The following is a 16,744-nucleotide window of genomic DNA, read 5'->3' as shown; positions in this document are numbered from 1 at the left end:
TGGGACATCTTCTGGATATATGCCCAGGAGAGGTATTGCAGGATCCTCCGGTAGTACTATGTCCAATTTTCTTAGGAACCGCCATTTCAATAACTGTTCATTTCAATAACTACATGTTATTTTTAATCTGCAGAACAACCTAAGAAGGTCAAGATTAGAATCATTAAAAACTGAAGAATGATTTCACAGAAGACTAGCTCACCATACTTATATGCCAATCAAGAATGTTATGGTTTTTCTGGGTTGGTAGGTTAAGAGGGGACACAAGAATTTCCCTGGGAAGGGGAAAGAGAATAGATTTAGCCGATGGACTGGATGCAGGTAGGAGTGGGAACAAAGGATCAGGTGGTGAGGAAGGGAGAAATACTGGGAGAAAAGACTGGATTTGCGAGGCGTTTATGGGGTGAAGAAGAAAGCCAGTGCAGTGGAAACTCCAAGAGTAACCCCTTTGTAAGACTGCTAGTGATGGAGAAATGGAGCCTGAACCAGCCACCTTCTGTAACCAGGCAAGGCCTCAAGGAGGGACTGGGGCACCAACCCAGTCACAAAAACTCCGGCTTACAGTTTGTCCTGCCTGCAGAGTGTTCTGGATCCAGAGCCTAGCACCAGAGAGACTTCATCCAGCAACTGATGGGAGCAGATGCAGAGTTCCACAGACACACACGTGGAGCTCTGGGAGTCCTGCTGAGGAGGGGTAGGAAGGATATGAGAAAGCAGAGGGGTCAGGGACACACCAGAAGAATACAGCCCGCAGAATCAACTGACTGCGACTCAGGGTGGCATGTAGAAACCAGGGAGCCTGTGGGGGTCTGACCTGGGTCCTTTCAATATATGTTATGGCTGAAGGTAACTTGGTGTTCTTGTGGGAATCCTAACAATGGGAAGGGGTGGCAGTGTCCCTGACTCTTTTGTATACTTGTGGGACCCTTCTCCTTCTACTGAGTTGCCTTGCCAAACATTGATGTGATGGTATGTGCCTGGTCTTATTGTAGCTTGATACGAGGAGTTGGGTTGATGTCACTGGGATGTCTGTGTTTACTGAGGGGAGGCAGGATAAGGGGTGGATTTGAGGGAGAAGGGAGGTAAAGGAGAGACTGGGGGAAGACAGGGAGGGGAATCTGTAGTTAGTCAGGATGTAATACATGAGAAGAATATAAGTAAAAACAAACATAAAGCAATGGGGGCATGGCAGGGGAGGTAGCTCAGATTACTTAGTTTCAAACTTTAGTTGCTATGTAAAACCACAGTGGTGTGATTGTAATTAAAGCAGTGAGAAAGGAGAGGAGAATCTTTGGGGTTTACTGGCCAGGCAGCCCAGACAATCCCACGAGTTCCAGGCCACTGAGAGATATTGTTGAAAGAAAGATGGAGAGAAAGACAAACAGACAGGAAAGAAAGAAGGTTCACAAAGAATGAGAACTAAGTTGCTGCCTGATTGCCACAGGCCTGTGCACTTGGGCCCACAGACATATACATCTCAGACACCACTATGCCCCCCTTTTAATATAGACCTTATACTCTTAGTGAAAGCTGGCCTATGGGCCTTCCCCAAGACCCGAGTCTAGGGCAGGGTGCTTTATTTTCATGTAATAAATCTAGTGGAAGTTCCAGTCTCCCTGTACCTTCTTGCTACTAACTCTACACTGTGAGAAAGAAGTTTTGATCTCTGTCATATACTATGGATCATTGTTGTGTCCATGATATGAAGTGCCAGGGAAACAACACATTGGAAAAAATCCTGGATCCCTTTCTGAAATACCAATCTCAACTTACAGGTACCTTATTCAGTACCTTCTTCACTGTCTAGCCCTGTAGCCCTGCCACATACATCATAGTCCAGTGCTCTTAAGATCCACTCTGAGCACATCGCCTTGGCACTTGATGATAATTATGAGGATCAAGTGCTGTGATTCTTTGCTTTATGAGACATATCTTTCTGTAGACGTGATTTAACCTATGCCCAGGAATGACCTATTTATTTTCTGAACTCAGTAAGAAGTAGTCAGCACTTTCTGGGAAGTGTGATCTTGGACAAATTCTCTCAGGATCAGAGCAGGCTATAGTCCTCTGCACTGCCTTTGTGGACTTTAAGATTCTCAGGTTTGTCTATGCATTATTCATCTGGGCAGTATCTAGCTTTGCAGTTATATCCTCAATTGATTTTGATAGCTACCATCTCTCAGCTCTCACTTGGGTCATGACCTGGAGACTTTGGACTTTTCATTTATGCATACAGCCCACTGGCTGCCTGCCACCCTTGGCCCCAGCACTATCCAGAAGTACAGCTTTGGGAAAATGTCACTCTCCCATTTGCCTAACCGATTAAGTAGCATCAAATTAGAAAAATATTTTCTGTTCTTGTTTACTTTGCCTTTAAGCCATGTTTAGATTTCTTGTCTGGGACAAAGAAAATGGAGAGTCCACTCATCTCTTCATAGAACAAACTCTACAGAATTGTAGAAAACTCCAAATTCTGGATAGACTCATCTTCACATGAGAACTTTTCATATGTTTGTTTTCCGTTGTAAATGAGAAAAAAATAGCACTTATAAGTTAGGCTTTACAATCAGGAAATAACATAATGAAATAGAGATCTTATAAAACACTAGAGACAATAGTGGCTTTATTTAAGTATGAAATTCTTTTGGACAGGAAGTGTCTCTTAGCTGGGCACAATAGGGATTACAGAATATCAGCATGTGGGAATCAGAGGTAGGAAAGTTCAGAGTCCACTGGGCTGTAAGATCCTCTCTTAAACACCAAAACCAAAGCAGCAATGCATTTCTTCTTGTGTAATGTTCCTGTTTTCAGAGCCACTTTTACTTTGGGAAGACCTTTTCTGTTTACTCTCCTCTCTTGAAAGGAGATGCCTAGAATCACAGTGAGAGTCTTGAAGTGTAAATATGCCTTTCTTCAGTGACTCTTCAACCATGACATGACCTTCTTGGGTTGTCAGTTGTAGTAGTAAAATCTTTTAGTTCATAAAATATTATACTATAAATTGTGAAAGTTTGCAGAGTAAAATTAATTTGTAATTAGTAGCTCTATGTATCAGCACTCCTGGAAGGTAAACAAAACATAACAATATTTGGTTCTTCAGAAAAATATCTTCTTTAAGATCATGGAATATGTATTTCCATTAACTTGATAAGGAGTTTCCAATATTTTTAGCAGTTGAACCATGTACTAGAATCACGGGAATCATCAACTCTTCTTATTCGAAGGTTAAATCTGTGTTGAACTGATTGGTGAAAGAAATAGAAATGTTCTGGAAAGAAGAAAGATATTTATCATTTAATACATGAAGTTTTCAGATTTTGACTAAATCCTGAGTATTGCATGCCATTGGTATGCACACTTTTTTACATCTGCTCTATAAATAGTGCTGCTATTACTTTTAATACTTAACAAAATGGAGAAAATAAATTTATACTCACCTCCGTTTTGGAAAACATCATCAACTTTATCATTAATTCCAGGGAAGTCTTCTGCTGTTAATCTTGGATAACCTGGATCCATAGACTGTGTATTTTCATCATACCTGATCAAAAAGTGGTTAAAAGTATCAGAACCTTTGACCAAACATGAAGATTGCTTAAAATATTTACAGAAAACACAAGAGTATGGATGCTATAAAATGTTTTAATTCTTGAGATTAGAAAAGAGTGAACTGGGTGAGGAAATGTAGGATGTTGGCTATACCAAAATATGCATAAGGTAAGGTCCTTCTATAATCAATGACTACATAGATGTTCTCTTGGGGTAAAATACTTTGTGAATGGTAAATTTAGGCCAAAGTAGCTGAAGAACTTGATTGCCTTTACTCCCCAACCTTTCCATAGCACAGAATACCAAGAAGGCTCATTGGATTCCCTGTACAAGCAAGCACATTGCAATACCTGCTAGCACACGGTCTAATGAACACTCAGTGGCTATAGCCATTTATATAAAAGACAGTTGCCTGACATCACTTGAAATTCATTTAAAGATCTTTCTGTATAGAAACAACTTGTGCCATAGCATTATTCAGATTTAAGTCTTTACCTCCAGTACATGTGATCAACAAAGAAGTATGTTTTTCCAGTCTCTTCCTCACAAACAGCAGCATCAATATGTGTCACATTGCTAGGGAAGCCAAAGAAGCTGTGGATGTCTCTGGGGAATCCTCTCAGTACACTCTGCTCTCGAACAGCCCATACTTGGCTGCCTGTCAATCAAACACCACAAATGACTCTCCTTGTCTACATTTTCAGCTAAGTTTCATAAAGCTGGAACAGTGTCCTAGCTACAGACTGCAACTGTGCTGGGAAGGGCTTAGTGTCTTCTCTGTTGAAAGTTGATATCAGGATCCAATCTCAAAGCAATTAAGTGAGTTTGCTTTTTGTTTGATTGTTGTGTTTTTGAGACAAAGAACTTACTGCAACCTACTTTGGTCTAGAATCCACTATATAATTTATAGCAATCCTCCTGCCTTATCCCCTTAACTGTTAGGAGTAAAGGCATGAGCCACCAAACCTGGTTTATATGAGATTTTCTTTTCTTCCCAGGACATTCTAATCTATAATGTGCGTAGAAAATTATCTCGTGTTCCCCTCCCGCTTTGCAGTTGAAGTTCCTTTCCAAAGCCAGACCCTCAAACAACTATAATTTCTAGTCCATTTTGTAGTAACAAATTTCAACAGCATCCTACAAGGTAGATGTGTAAATTTGTGCAGATTCAAGTCTGTTATACAAAATGATATCAAGGAAAAATCTCTTGGATGACTGGCAGAGAAACATGTTACCACAAGAACATGTTACCACTTTACTAGGAGAAGTCAGTCAGCAGTGCCTGGTCTGCCTACCTGCTGATAGCTTTCCCCCTCTCAAGAGGGTGCTTCACATCACAATGGGGGTTGAGGGAATTGCATATACAAAATCTTTTTGTGTCATATTTTGGAGAATTGGCTTATGACTCTCAATTTTATATCTGAGCACTCCCAGGCACATGGAAGAAGTTTAAAACACAGTAATTGTGTACAAGGTCTTAAATGAGTCTAAAGAATTGGAACTCTAGTCATTTACATCTTAATAAAATTATGCTGAATACACAATATAAATTTTAACTAAGTTGATGAGCTCCCATAAACTTACTTGGAGAAGCTTGAACATTCAGAAGTCTGTGCAGTGAATGGAGTTAATACCCTTTTATCTCAGTTCAAAACCGAATGAAAATTTAGTTTATAAAAACAAGAGAAACAATTAGAAACATTACCTTTGAAATAGCGGACTTGATCTATCATACTATCTTCATAAGCAGCGTCAAGTTTAACTGGCAGATTTGGCCAGAGAATACCTATCAAATTGAGCTCAGGTTCTGGCATGAATCTATTTACCCGAATGTAGAACCTGATTCAAAAGGGAGAGAAAGTGTGGCTGTCAGTGGATCTCTCAGCAATCTCCAGCCTCTTTTCACTAGAGCGGTCCTGTCAGCAAATGTCTACTGTCTCACTGAAGGAGGGGTAAGGCATGAAGGTTTCTTCTTGACGTGCTTGTTTCTTGATAGAAATTCTCATGCTGTGGCAAATGTTGAGACCGACAGTAACATATCACATGAAATCCCGATCATTTGGAGGCACAAATGGCATAAGCAAACTCAAGACTATAAGGAGTAAAAGGTATTGTGAATAGGAGTGGGCTAAAGCAGAGGGCTTAAGGCTATCCTGGCATTCGTAAAGCTCTGAGTCTGAGGCTCAGCACTATAAACACCTTCAGTGAACGTGATGACAAAGCAATGCTTTATTTCTATTACTGGTCATTCTAGTATAATTTAATTTAACCTTGATATTGGCTGTGATTCACAACCAATTTTCATAAACCTTCTAAATATATGGTTAGCTTTGGTGAACCATGAGGAGCATGTGACCAACTGCAATATAGCATCCTGTGCCAATATACTGTATTTAGTGAAGGTCATTCATTATCTCTGAGTATGTGGTGGTGCATGGATAAGCTTGTGGATCCCCAAATCCAGGGGAGATTAAATCCACTATAGGTGATTATAATTTTCTAATTTATGAGGCTACCACCACAGACCCCTATATGCCACCTCCAGCCTCCTCACCCAGCCATATCTTCCACATTCTTCACTAGGGCCTAGCCTAGTAAGTTTCCCTGATCCTCTCTAACCTTTCAATTTTAACCTGAGTCCCACATCCAGCATCCCAGCTTAGTCTACCTGAACCACAAAATTTAGACTTTTGCTACCACTCTACCTTGTTCCCCATAGCCCACACTCCCCACTAACACTATCTCCAACCTTTCCATCCAACCAGGCCTGCTTTTGTACTCCATGCTTAGACCAAGAGTCACAGGACATCATAGTTAAAATGCTAAATATACATATCAAAGAAAGTGTACTGAAACTTGCAAGGGGAAAAACACAAGCCACATATGAAGGAAAACAAGTTAATAGCACATATCTCAATGGAAACTTTGAAAACCTGAAGAGCCCACACCAATATATTTCAAGTTCTAAAAAACTATGTCAGGTAATCTAGGTTAATACAGCCAGCAAAACTATCTACCTTAATTGAAGGAGAAAGAAAAAGGTTCCATGATGTAAACAACCTAAAAACATTTTATCTAAAACCCAAATCTAAAAAAATACAGGAAACAATATTTAAGCCTGAAGAGTGATGTTGGAAAAATATGAAGCTATTAAAATACACTATATCATTGAGAACACAAATAACCACATGTATCAACAACATGACCATAGTTCACACACACACACACACACACACACACACACACACACACACACACACACGGAAATTATACACCAATACCCTTGGTGAATATAGACTCAGAAATACTTAACGACATACTTGAAAACAGAATGCAGACATTCATAAAAACAGTTATACACTATAATCAAGTTGACTTTATCTCTAAAATGGAGAGATGGTTCAATATATGTAAGTTAATAAATTCAATAAACCACATAGGTGGACGTAACAAAAATCACATGATCATATGAATGGCCTCAAAAAAACTTTGACAAAATTCACCATGCCCTTATGATAAATGTTCTAGAGTATGTAGGACTACAGAAAACACACCCCAAAACAATAATATATATATATATATTCATATATATATATATATATATATGAATGTCTGAATATATATATATATATCATTCTATATAAGAAAAGTTTGAAGCAATTCCACTGAAGTTGGGATCAAAAACAGGAAGGCCCACTATCCCTACCTAGTCTTTCTCACCATCATGCTCATAGTACTCAAGAGAAGGAAATTAAAGGGATGCAGAGAGGGAAGAAGTCAATCTCCCTTTATTTGCTGATGAGTTGCTATTATACATTAGAGATCCCTAAAATTCAACCAGAAAACTTATAGAAACATTAAACAAATTCAGAGCATTGCAGGATACTGAATCAACTCACACAAATAAATAGCTTAGCTTTACATCAAAAGCAAACGTATGGAGAAGGATACACTCCCATTCAAAATAACATCAATGACAATATAATGTCTAGGAATAAACCTAACCAAGGAAGTGAAGGACCTATAACACGAAAACTTCAAACCTCCTTAGGTTCCACAAACTAACTGCAAGTACTCATTGTTGAAGTTAACTCCTATTCAGCTCATTGAACATGGAGAAATCAAGATGGTGCCTACTGTGAAGCCTTCATCCATACTAAGTTTGGTACAGGAAGGAACCTGAATGCTACCCAAAGAGAAATGTAAACACCAACCCAGCTACAAATCCTTTGAACTACAGTGGTGTTCTGCTTGCAAGATATGGTGGTGCAATGACACAAAGCTGTGAGAGCAACCCAACAATATCTGATTTGACTTAAGGTCCACTCTACCAGATAACACCCATACCCAGTGCTGCTTGGTTGACCAAGAACCAAAAACCAAAGACTAGATAGCCCAGGGATCTAAAACAAAAATTCTCTCTCTCTCTCTCTCTCTCTCTCTCTCTCTCTCTCTCTCTCTCTCTCTCTCTCTCTCTGTAGCAATAAAATGAAGCATCTTCCTGCAGCAAATGGAAGCAAATACAGAGACTCACAGCCGGACAATTTGCAAAGAGTGAGAGACCTTAGAAAACTCAGCTCTAAATAGATGTCTCCATCAAATCTCTCTCCTCAGGGCTCAGGGAATCCTGTGGAGGAGTAGGCAGAAAGAGAATAAAAGCCAGAGGGGATAGAGGACACCAAGAAAATAAGGCCCTCTAAGTCAAGATGTATGATTAATTTGTGATATGATCATCTGATTAATTGCAAGAACTCTCAGAGACTGAGCAACATACAGAAGGGCTGCATGGGTCGGTAGGAAGTTCTCTATGAATATTTTATAGCTCCAAGTTTAGTGTTAGTATGTGGTTCCTGTGTGTGCATATGAGAGAGTCTGTTGTGCCTTCTCTTGGGCTCTTTTGCTCTGTTTGCTTATCTGGTCCAACTCTGATTTTTTTTTGTTTTAATCTTACTGAATTTTATTGTATTTTATTATTGTTCCTTAAAAGCCTGTTGCTTTCTAATAAAAGCTAGAAAGGGAGTGAGTCCAGATGGGAGAGAATCCATGTCAGCTCTACATATGGCACAGGATTAATAACCAAAATAAACAAAAACTCAAAGCACCAACACCAACAAAACCCAAATGACATATTAAAAATTGGGCTCGGGACCCAAACAGAGAATTCTCAAAAGAAGAGAAGAGTGACTAGGAAATGTGTCAAAAACAGTCTATTCTTTCTAGCAATTAGGCAAATTCAAGTCAAAATACCTTTGAGAGTTTATCTTAACCCAGTCAGAATGGAAATGATCAAACAAACAGAGAACAATGAATGCTGCATGGGGGCTGGGAAAGAACAAAAAGAATCACCTTCACTGTTGTTAAGAGCTGCAAACCAGTGCAGTCACTGTGGAAATCAGTGTGGACCCAGCCATATCAACCCTTGGCATATATGCATAGGTATTTGCTCATCCATGTTAATTGCTGCTCCATTCACAATAGCTAGAAAATGAAAGTAAGCTAAATGTCCTTCAACTGATGAATGGATAATGAAAATGTGGTTCACATATACTATGAACTATTATTCAGCTGCAAAGAGAAAAAGGAAATTATGAACATTGTAGAGAAATGGATGGAACTAGAAAAGATCATATTGAATGATGTAACCCAAAAAAGACAAACAGCACATGTTGGAGGCTCCTACCTCTAAATCGTCAGATGTGAGTACATACCCTGCAGTAACTACAGTAATCAAGAAAGTAAAAAGAGGCCATTACCAGGATAGGAAGGTTGGGAGCAATAGAGAGGAGAGTGGTATGACACAAGTGACTTGATCAGAAAAACGGGAAAGGGGTAGCTCTAACTAGGAAGGAGGATCGAAATAAATACAGAAGGAGAGAGATGTCTGAAAAAGTAATAAGAAATCATACTATTAACTATCATCCTAAGAAAAACTCTATAATATACATAAGTCTCTAAATAAATAGACATATATAGTTTTAAGTAAGATTTTCCATCTGGGCTAACAATGATCTCTCCAAGAGCCAAAGACCACCCTATAAACCTTCAACACTATTATGAGAAGCCCTCTTGTGAGTTCTTGGTCTGGATTGTCCAAGAGACTCCTAAAACATGATGGGCTATAGCTGATGTCCTTGATTGCTCTCTATAAGTGGAAGATAACTCCTATTGCTAAAGACTTCTTACACTTCAGACACAGGGCCTAGAGGCTCTTGAGCTGAAACTAACTTGAAAGCCTTTTTCCCAAGGACTAGCTATCGTGATGCTAGAAGGTGCCATGCAAGCTTCTAAAGGAGGGAGGCAAGCAACAGTCCTACCCAGCTATGGCAGCTATGAACTTCACAAACGACCAGCCTGATATTATAACCTAAGGGTGCAGTAGTAGCATGCATACCTTGAAGGTAACCAACAGCTTTCTAATTGTACTTCAGAAATGATGAATAAGAGATAAACTATGCCAGAGGTAGTGGTGTCGTAGATCTTGACCACTTAACTCAACTAGCATAGTCCCTAACTACATTCTAAATAATTGTTCTTATACCCATAAATAAATGTAGTATCCACCCCTCAACAAGGAAACTTCTCTTTGCACCAGACAGAAAACACTACAGAAAACCACAACAAATCCAAATATAGGGCTGTAGAGCTCAGTCTAAGTTGATATTTCTAAAAAGCGCTCCCATATTTAAGGCTCAGAGATCACTGAGGAGGTAGAGAGAGTATAAGAGCCAGAGGACCAGAGAGTTTGCTGTGAGATTGTCTCCTAGGAATGTCTGAAGCTACACCTGTAAAATCTCATCAACATGACTACATAAACATGGGCTGACCAAGGACAATAGAATTGCCACAGTAGACCAGTAAGGCCCACAAGAGCTCAGCCCCACACACAAAAAAACTACAGGCAACCAAGAAATACTGGAAACATGAGAAATAGTCTTCTTAGGGAAAAGCACACCAATTGGTTAACTAATACCAAACGGACAGCCCTAAAAATATAAATACAAATAACAGGATTCAGAGTGAGCAGTTTATATTTAGGGATTTGTATATGTATATACAGAGGCACATGTAAGAACAATGATAAAAAGTCCATGAATCTGAAAGAGAGCAAGGAGGTATGTATGGAAGGGATTAGAGGGAGGAAAGGAAATGGGGCAATGATGTAATTATATTATAACCTCAAATATTATAAATAATATGTATGTATAGTCCATGAACAATTTACTCTGCTTTAAATCATCTAAGAGTATTTATAATGCTACTTACTTGGTCATCCTAAATATTATTTTGGTATAATAGCAAGAAAACTTGGTACAAATACAATTTTAAAAGTACTGTTTATATATCTAGATCTGTGATTAATTGAATCTATGAATGTGGAAGAGAATACAGAATACTGACTCCACTCCCAGCTAGACAGGGTACCTACCTCATGCTTTCTCTTTTTAATTTCTCAAGATAGTAGTGACCCAGGGTAACTTCCAGAATAATAACCTTTAATGTCTTTAAAAGATACTTTTATTTATTCATTTTATTTTATGTGCATGAGTGTTTTGCCTACATGAATGTTTGCACTCCATTTGCTTACCTAACACCCACAGAAGTTGTGAGCTAAGATGCTGGTGCTGGAGTCCAAATACGGGTCCTTTGCAGGAGCAACACATGCTCTTAACTGTTTAGCTGTCTCTCCAGTGCAAACTGGAACTTTGGAAGCTCCTAGCTCTACCTTTCGTGTGCTGTGATTACAGCTGTGTCCTATCATACACAGATTTATTTGATGCTTCAGATCAGACCAGTTCTTTGTGTATGGCCTATCTACTAAACCACATTACCAGCCCTTGAGATTTCCTTTAAGGTTACATTTCAAACCTTCCCATCATGCAGGACTCAACCTTATCTTTTATTCTCATAAGTAGTAAAGAAGATCCTAGAAAGCACTTGGAGCCAATATCTGAATGTGGGTGTAGATGTAGTCACAACATAGCCAGCCAGCACCAACTGTGCTCTGAGAAGAATAGCTGGAGAAATACAGGACTGTGGAGTTCCTATGCCATGTTCACTTTTTTTTGGTGGGGAGCATCAGGTATATTTCCTGGATATATAGAAATTGTTGTGATGTGGATGCAAGTGTAGTCCTTCTGTGAAAAGGGACCATCATGCTTTTAGGTCCACACACTGACAGGGAGTTTTACTTCTCTCATATGAGGAAGGATGCACAGCATCCTGGCTGCTCTTCTCTGCCTGGGAGAAGAGCTAAGGACTCAGAACCCTTTCAGCAATGACTTCTTCCCTTCTCTTTCCTGAGCCTCTAAAAGGGCAGAGAGACCTTTCAGAAGCAGCGAAAAGCTGATAAAGGGTTTAGAGGGGCATATACATACATAATACATACATACATACATACATACACACATACATACATACATACATACATACATACATACCCACACATATTGTTGGGAAAATGTATCTTAAAAGAGTTTCTACTTGTAAAGTACCACCATACTCATCAACACACAGATCAACATACCTAAAAGAGGTCTGAATTGGGGGTCAGGAGACTAATATATATATTAGGCCACCCATGAGCTCTGTGTCCCCAGAGGAACTCTCCCTTTTCCATGCCCTAATTTACAGATCCATAAAGTGACATTATATTTTCAGGTTTTCCCTAAAGTGATACTATCTCTGAACAAGTTGACCTAATGCATGTGGAAAATCAGTCATTATAAGTTGTAAAAATGAAGAAAAGAGGAGAGAGAGAGAGAGAGAGAGAGAGAGAGAGAGAGAGAGAGAGAGAGAGAGAGAGAGAGCAGAAATGTAAGCAATTGTTACTTTGTAGTGTGAGGCTAACACATGAGCCCTATTGGTTGCCTATAATAGTGAATAAAGAGCCTAGGAAACAATGATGATCTTACCTGCCTTTGAAGAAAAACAGCTCTCCCCTAAACGTAGTTATAGCATCAAAGGTTAGATCACCATTACACGGATGTGGTGTTGTTGCACCTGTTGGCTGGATGGGATTTGGGGAAGGTCCTAAAGAATAGGTGAGAGCTGTAGTTAGTCTCCATGGTTCTGAAAGGCCACCTGGAGGGTGAAAATGCCTTCGACTGTGCAGCTAAGGTTGGTTCACTTACCATATAAGTCCTGGATGCGATTAATATCATCCTGGTTTAGCACAAAGTCTTCAGTGTACCACGTGTAACTGGGGAACATTAGTGCTCCTATATCACTAGAATGAGTGAGCCCAAGGGAGTGGCCCAGTTCATGAGCCGTAACATAGAACAAGTTGAAATCTGGCAGGACAAAGAGATCAATCTAATTATTAAAAATGGTTTTGAGATATTATTAAGGAAATAATCTTCCAGGGTAAACATTCACATCTTCTTAGTCACTTTTTAAACTACACATATGCATATACAGTCTTTTCCTGATGGTGGAATTGTGCATCTATTAATAATAAGGAGACACAGCCAAGCTTACACTCTAGGGTTATACTGTACAATAGAGCTCTCATTAACTTAAGGTCCAGCTCAGCTGAGTCCATGTTAACCCTGAGTTGGGACAAGATCCGTCTTAGAGGAGCAATGAAACTCTGCTAACTGTACTTCTTATTTACAAAGCTGATAGACACACAGTGTATGAAATTTAGAAATTACAAAAAACACCTTCTTATCATTCAGTCTTCCAATTTAATAACAAATTTGTTGTTTTATTGCATCATTCCTGTAAGGAAAATTCCAGGCCCATAAGAAACATATTAAATGTTCAATACCTCCTTCCTTTTGAAAAAAATTATTTTATTTGCTTAGAGGATCTTTGTTTGCTCATGTGCATGTGCATGTGTGTGTGTGTGTGTGTGTGAGCATGAGTGCACATTCACACATGTGTGTGTGTGTGTAAACACAGTGTGTACTGAGGATGCCTGTGTAGAAGGCAGAGAACAGCTTAAAGGATTCAGTTCTCTTCCACCAATTGGGTTCTGAGAATAAAAATGAGGATTTCAGATGTCACATCTCACAAACCCTCTGAATTCTAGTTTTTATTCTTCTCTCATTTAATATACCCTGAATGTACTTCAGCCTCTCTGCCTTCCACTACTTCCAGCCTTCCCTTGACTTCCTGTCTCCCTTATATCTTTTCTGTTTCCCTTTAGAAAAGAGCAGGCTTCCCATTGATATCAACAGCACAACAAGATGCCATAAGACTATGCACAAACTGTCATATTAGTTTGATGAGGAAACCCAGTAGGATCAAAAGGCTCCTGAGCATAGGCAAAAGTCAGAGACAACCCCATTCCCACTGTTAGGAGTCCCATGAACATCTCAAGCTATAGAACCACAGCTTTTATGCAGAGGACTTAGCACAGAGGAGCTTTAGAGTGGCCTGTTTGCCACCAGGAAGGCAATATGCAATCAGAAACTACTCATGTCTCATGCTTCTCAATGAACTCCTAATTCTCTGAGTGGTGATAGATTATCTGCTTCAATTAACGCATTCTGTCTACTGCAAGGAACTCGGAAGGTCCAGGTAAACTGCAAGAAACAATGTTGGTGAACTTACTTTCACTGCTGTTGGTCCACGTCTCATCAAGGTCATAATGAACATCACCCCCCAAACCTGGGCCTGGCTGAAAAGTGTGAGCAAGCTTATAGTTAGGTCCATCAAATGGGTTATTGTCACCATGGTCTGCAAGAAACAAAAATTCATCAAAAGATTCATTTAGTTCTCATGTTGGGTAGCTCAGAGTTTTGTTGAGCAGTCAATGTACTTCCATTCATTGTGATACTATTTTCCTACTTGGCTCCAGAACATCAATAATGTGCTTCAACAAGGAACTCTTCCTACAAAGCAGAAGAGGTTGAAGGGCAAGGTGAGGGTGAAGAGTTTACCTCCTCTGTGGAAGGAGAGCACAATATCGCCTTCCTCCTCAAAGACTCTTTGGAATGTAAGTGGTGTCACATCACTCCAGACTCTAAAGGCTCTCGCGATGGCATCTTCCACAACTGCTCTTGGCAAATATGGTGTGTAGTTTAAAATGCTAAGAAAAAACATGGAGACACAGTGGATCTTGTTTCCTTCTGTTCCAGTGGTGTAGATATGCCCCCGTTGTGACTCTCCTTCTAGTTACCTGTAAGTCAGGTGTGTTTTGGTCCAACGAGGATTGNTGTGAGTAATGGCATATGGGGCCACATCAGGCACCCCACACCTGGGCTTCTTCATAGCTCTCAGGGTTTCAGGATCTGAATTTCCAGTCACTTTCAGCCCAAATAACTGCTGCATTTGCCTCAGCTTTTCAGCCATCACCTCCTTGCCATTCACATTTTTAGCTTGCATGTTTTTGCCCAAGTTGTAGTAGTTTTCCAGGTATTTCTGATAAAATATAACAATAATGAACTACTAGGGTCTGGAGAGATGGTCCAGCAGATAAGAGCACTTACTGCTGGCAGAGAGTACAGGCTCAGGTGATCTGAAGATTCTGTTGGCCTCGACCTGGGGGAATGTACACATGACACACACACAAACACACACACACACTCATAATTAGGAATAGATAAATATTTAAAGTTATTGAAAATCTAAGAGGAAAAATGGCTCTCATGGTTTTAAAATGACATCCTGATGTTTTATCCAAAATAGAGAATTATTTTTCAAGCTCTGATTAGGCTTTCCTACCCTCATTATCCTAATTATTTTAGAGCAGAGACCATCCCAGGATTAACAACTGAAAAGTATGTAGTTTTGTAGGAGAGGTTTGCACTTTGTTACAAATCCACATTTATGGAGGGAGTTGCCCCTCCTTGCTTGGGTCCCCCCTACCCCAACCAGAAAGAGGTATATAGATTTGACTATATACATTTTGAGAAGGTTACATTTCTAGAAAACACCATTTCTGTAATGTAGTATTCATTTACCCAGACTGTCTCCACATTTTGCCGGTCTCCGTTGTGAAACACAGGGAAACTGTATGAGCTAGCAGCCCAGAGAAGCAACAGCAAAGGCAGGCTAGTCATGCTGAAGCTTTTCTCTGGGCAAAATCACCAGTGGCCTCCTTCCTGCCTGCTCCAACATCCTAGTCAGGAACTTCCATCTTTATATAGAGACTTCTTGTACTTCTAGAAAGCCAGAGGCTATGTGACTCATGGTTGAGAACATCCTCTTCTGTAGCAAAGAAGAAATCAGACACTTTGACCTTAGCAGTTGAGTTAGGTTGGTTTGGTGCAGCAATACCAGGACTATCCAGCAGCACATGTGTGAAAGAGATGATCTTCAGCATTTACACTGCTGTTTTCTCTTATTCATATCCATTGTGTTTGAAAAAGGTTCTGTCCTATTAATCCATAGAGACAGCATAGTTCAAAGTCATGTGTGTGTGTATGTGTGTCTGTATTGTGTATCTGGACATGCATATTTGTGTGTGTGTGGTGTGTATGTTATGTGTGTGTATGTTTGTGTGTATGTGATGTGTTTGAATATGTATATTTGTGTATGTATATATGTGGTGTAATGTATGTTCACATGTTTTGTATGTGAACATACATGAGGTCAGAAGACAGCCTTGGTTCCTCTTCCTCAGTAACCATCCATTTTAGTTTTAGAAAGGATCCTCATGTTCTGAGCTCACCCAGCATGTCACACATTCCCAGTTCTGGGATGTTACAAGCACATACCATCATGTCTCACTGTTTCACTTGAATTCTCGGATCAAACTCAATCTTCTCTTCCCTTGCACAGCCAGCCCTTCCCCAGTTGAGCCAGCCCTATAGTCCTCTGTGGCCCCTATACTAAGCAGATTTTGCTACTCAGTTCTCTGGTTGTCTGAACACACCTTGCTCCAAGGACAGAGGATGGGATCACTGACCCTGAGTGACAGCCAATATTCAGTGCCCACACATCTGGAACTCTAGGTCATGGAGTATTTACTGGATTTCTGAGGTCTCTTTCTGCCTTTCAAGAACTATGGCCACAAGATTGCAAAAGTGCCATGGCCTCTCTTTATTTTAATCCAGGCTTAGGCTGTGAGAACCTGCACAAGAAGAATTCTCATGTAAGCTGGGAGAGGAAATATGCAGACTCACATAGACTCTGCTTATCAGCATCATGGGACAAAAAGGCTCCATCTCTGAAATCTGTCTAAATGTAACAGCTAAAACAGTCTAGCAGGAGACCAAGTATGATTATAGGGTCTTTGCTCACTGGA

The 16,744-nt window shown here is 39.8% G+C and overlaps 1 protein-coding gene across 1 annotated transcript; it reads right to left on the bottom strand.

Annotated features, from left to right (window-relative positions):
- Positions 1 to 2,594: 2,594 nt before the first annotated feature.
- LOC110302197 (interstitial collagenase A) lies at positions 2,595 to 15,613 on the bottom strand. Its single transcript, XM_021173014.1, has 10 exons — positions 15,459 to 15,613; positions 14,675 to 14,916; positions 14,436 to 14,584; positions 14,107 to 14,232; positions 12,681 to 12,839; positions 12,462 to 12,579; positions 5,255 to 5,388; positions 4,045 to 4,207; positions 3,438 to 3,541; positions 2,595 to 3,268 (listed from the first exon to the last, which is right to left on the bottom strand). Exons 1-10 carry the CDS (start codon positions 15,555 to 15,557, stop codon positions 3,168 to 3,170), a joined length of 1,395 nt encoding a protein of 464 aa, XP_021028673.1. The 5' UTR covers positions 15,558 to 15,613; the 3' UTR covers positions 2,595 to 3,167.
- Between the last annotated feature and the right edge of the window lie 1,131 nt (positions 15,614 to 16,744).

Source organism: Mus caroli, chromosome 9, assembly GCF_900094665.2.
Source record: "Mus caroli chromosome 9, CAROLI_EIJ_v1.1, whole genome shotgun sequence".
NCBI classification, from domain to species: domain Eukaryota; kingdom Metazoa; phylum Chordata; class Mammalia; order Rodentia; family Muridae; genus Mus; species Mus caroli.
The sequence above is the reverse complement of the archived record's forward strand: the minus strand, read 5'-3'. Positions and strand labels throughout refer to the sequence as shown.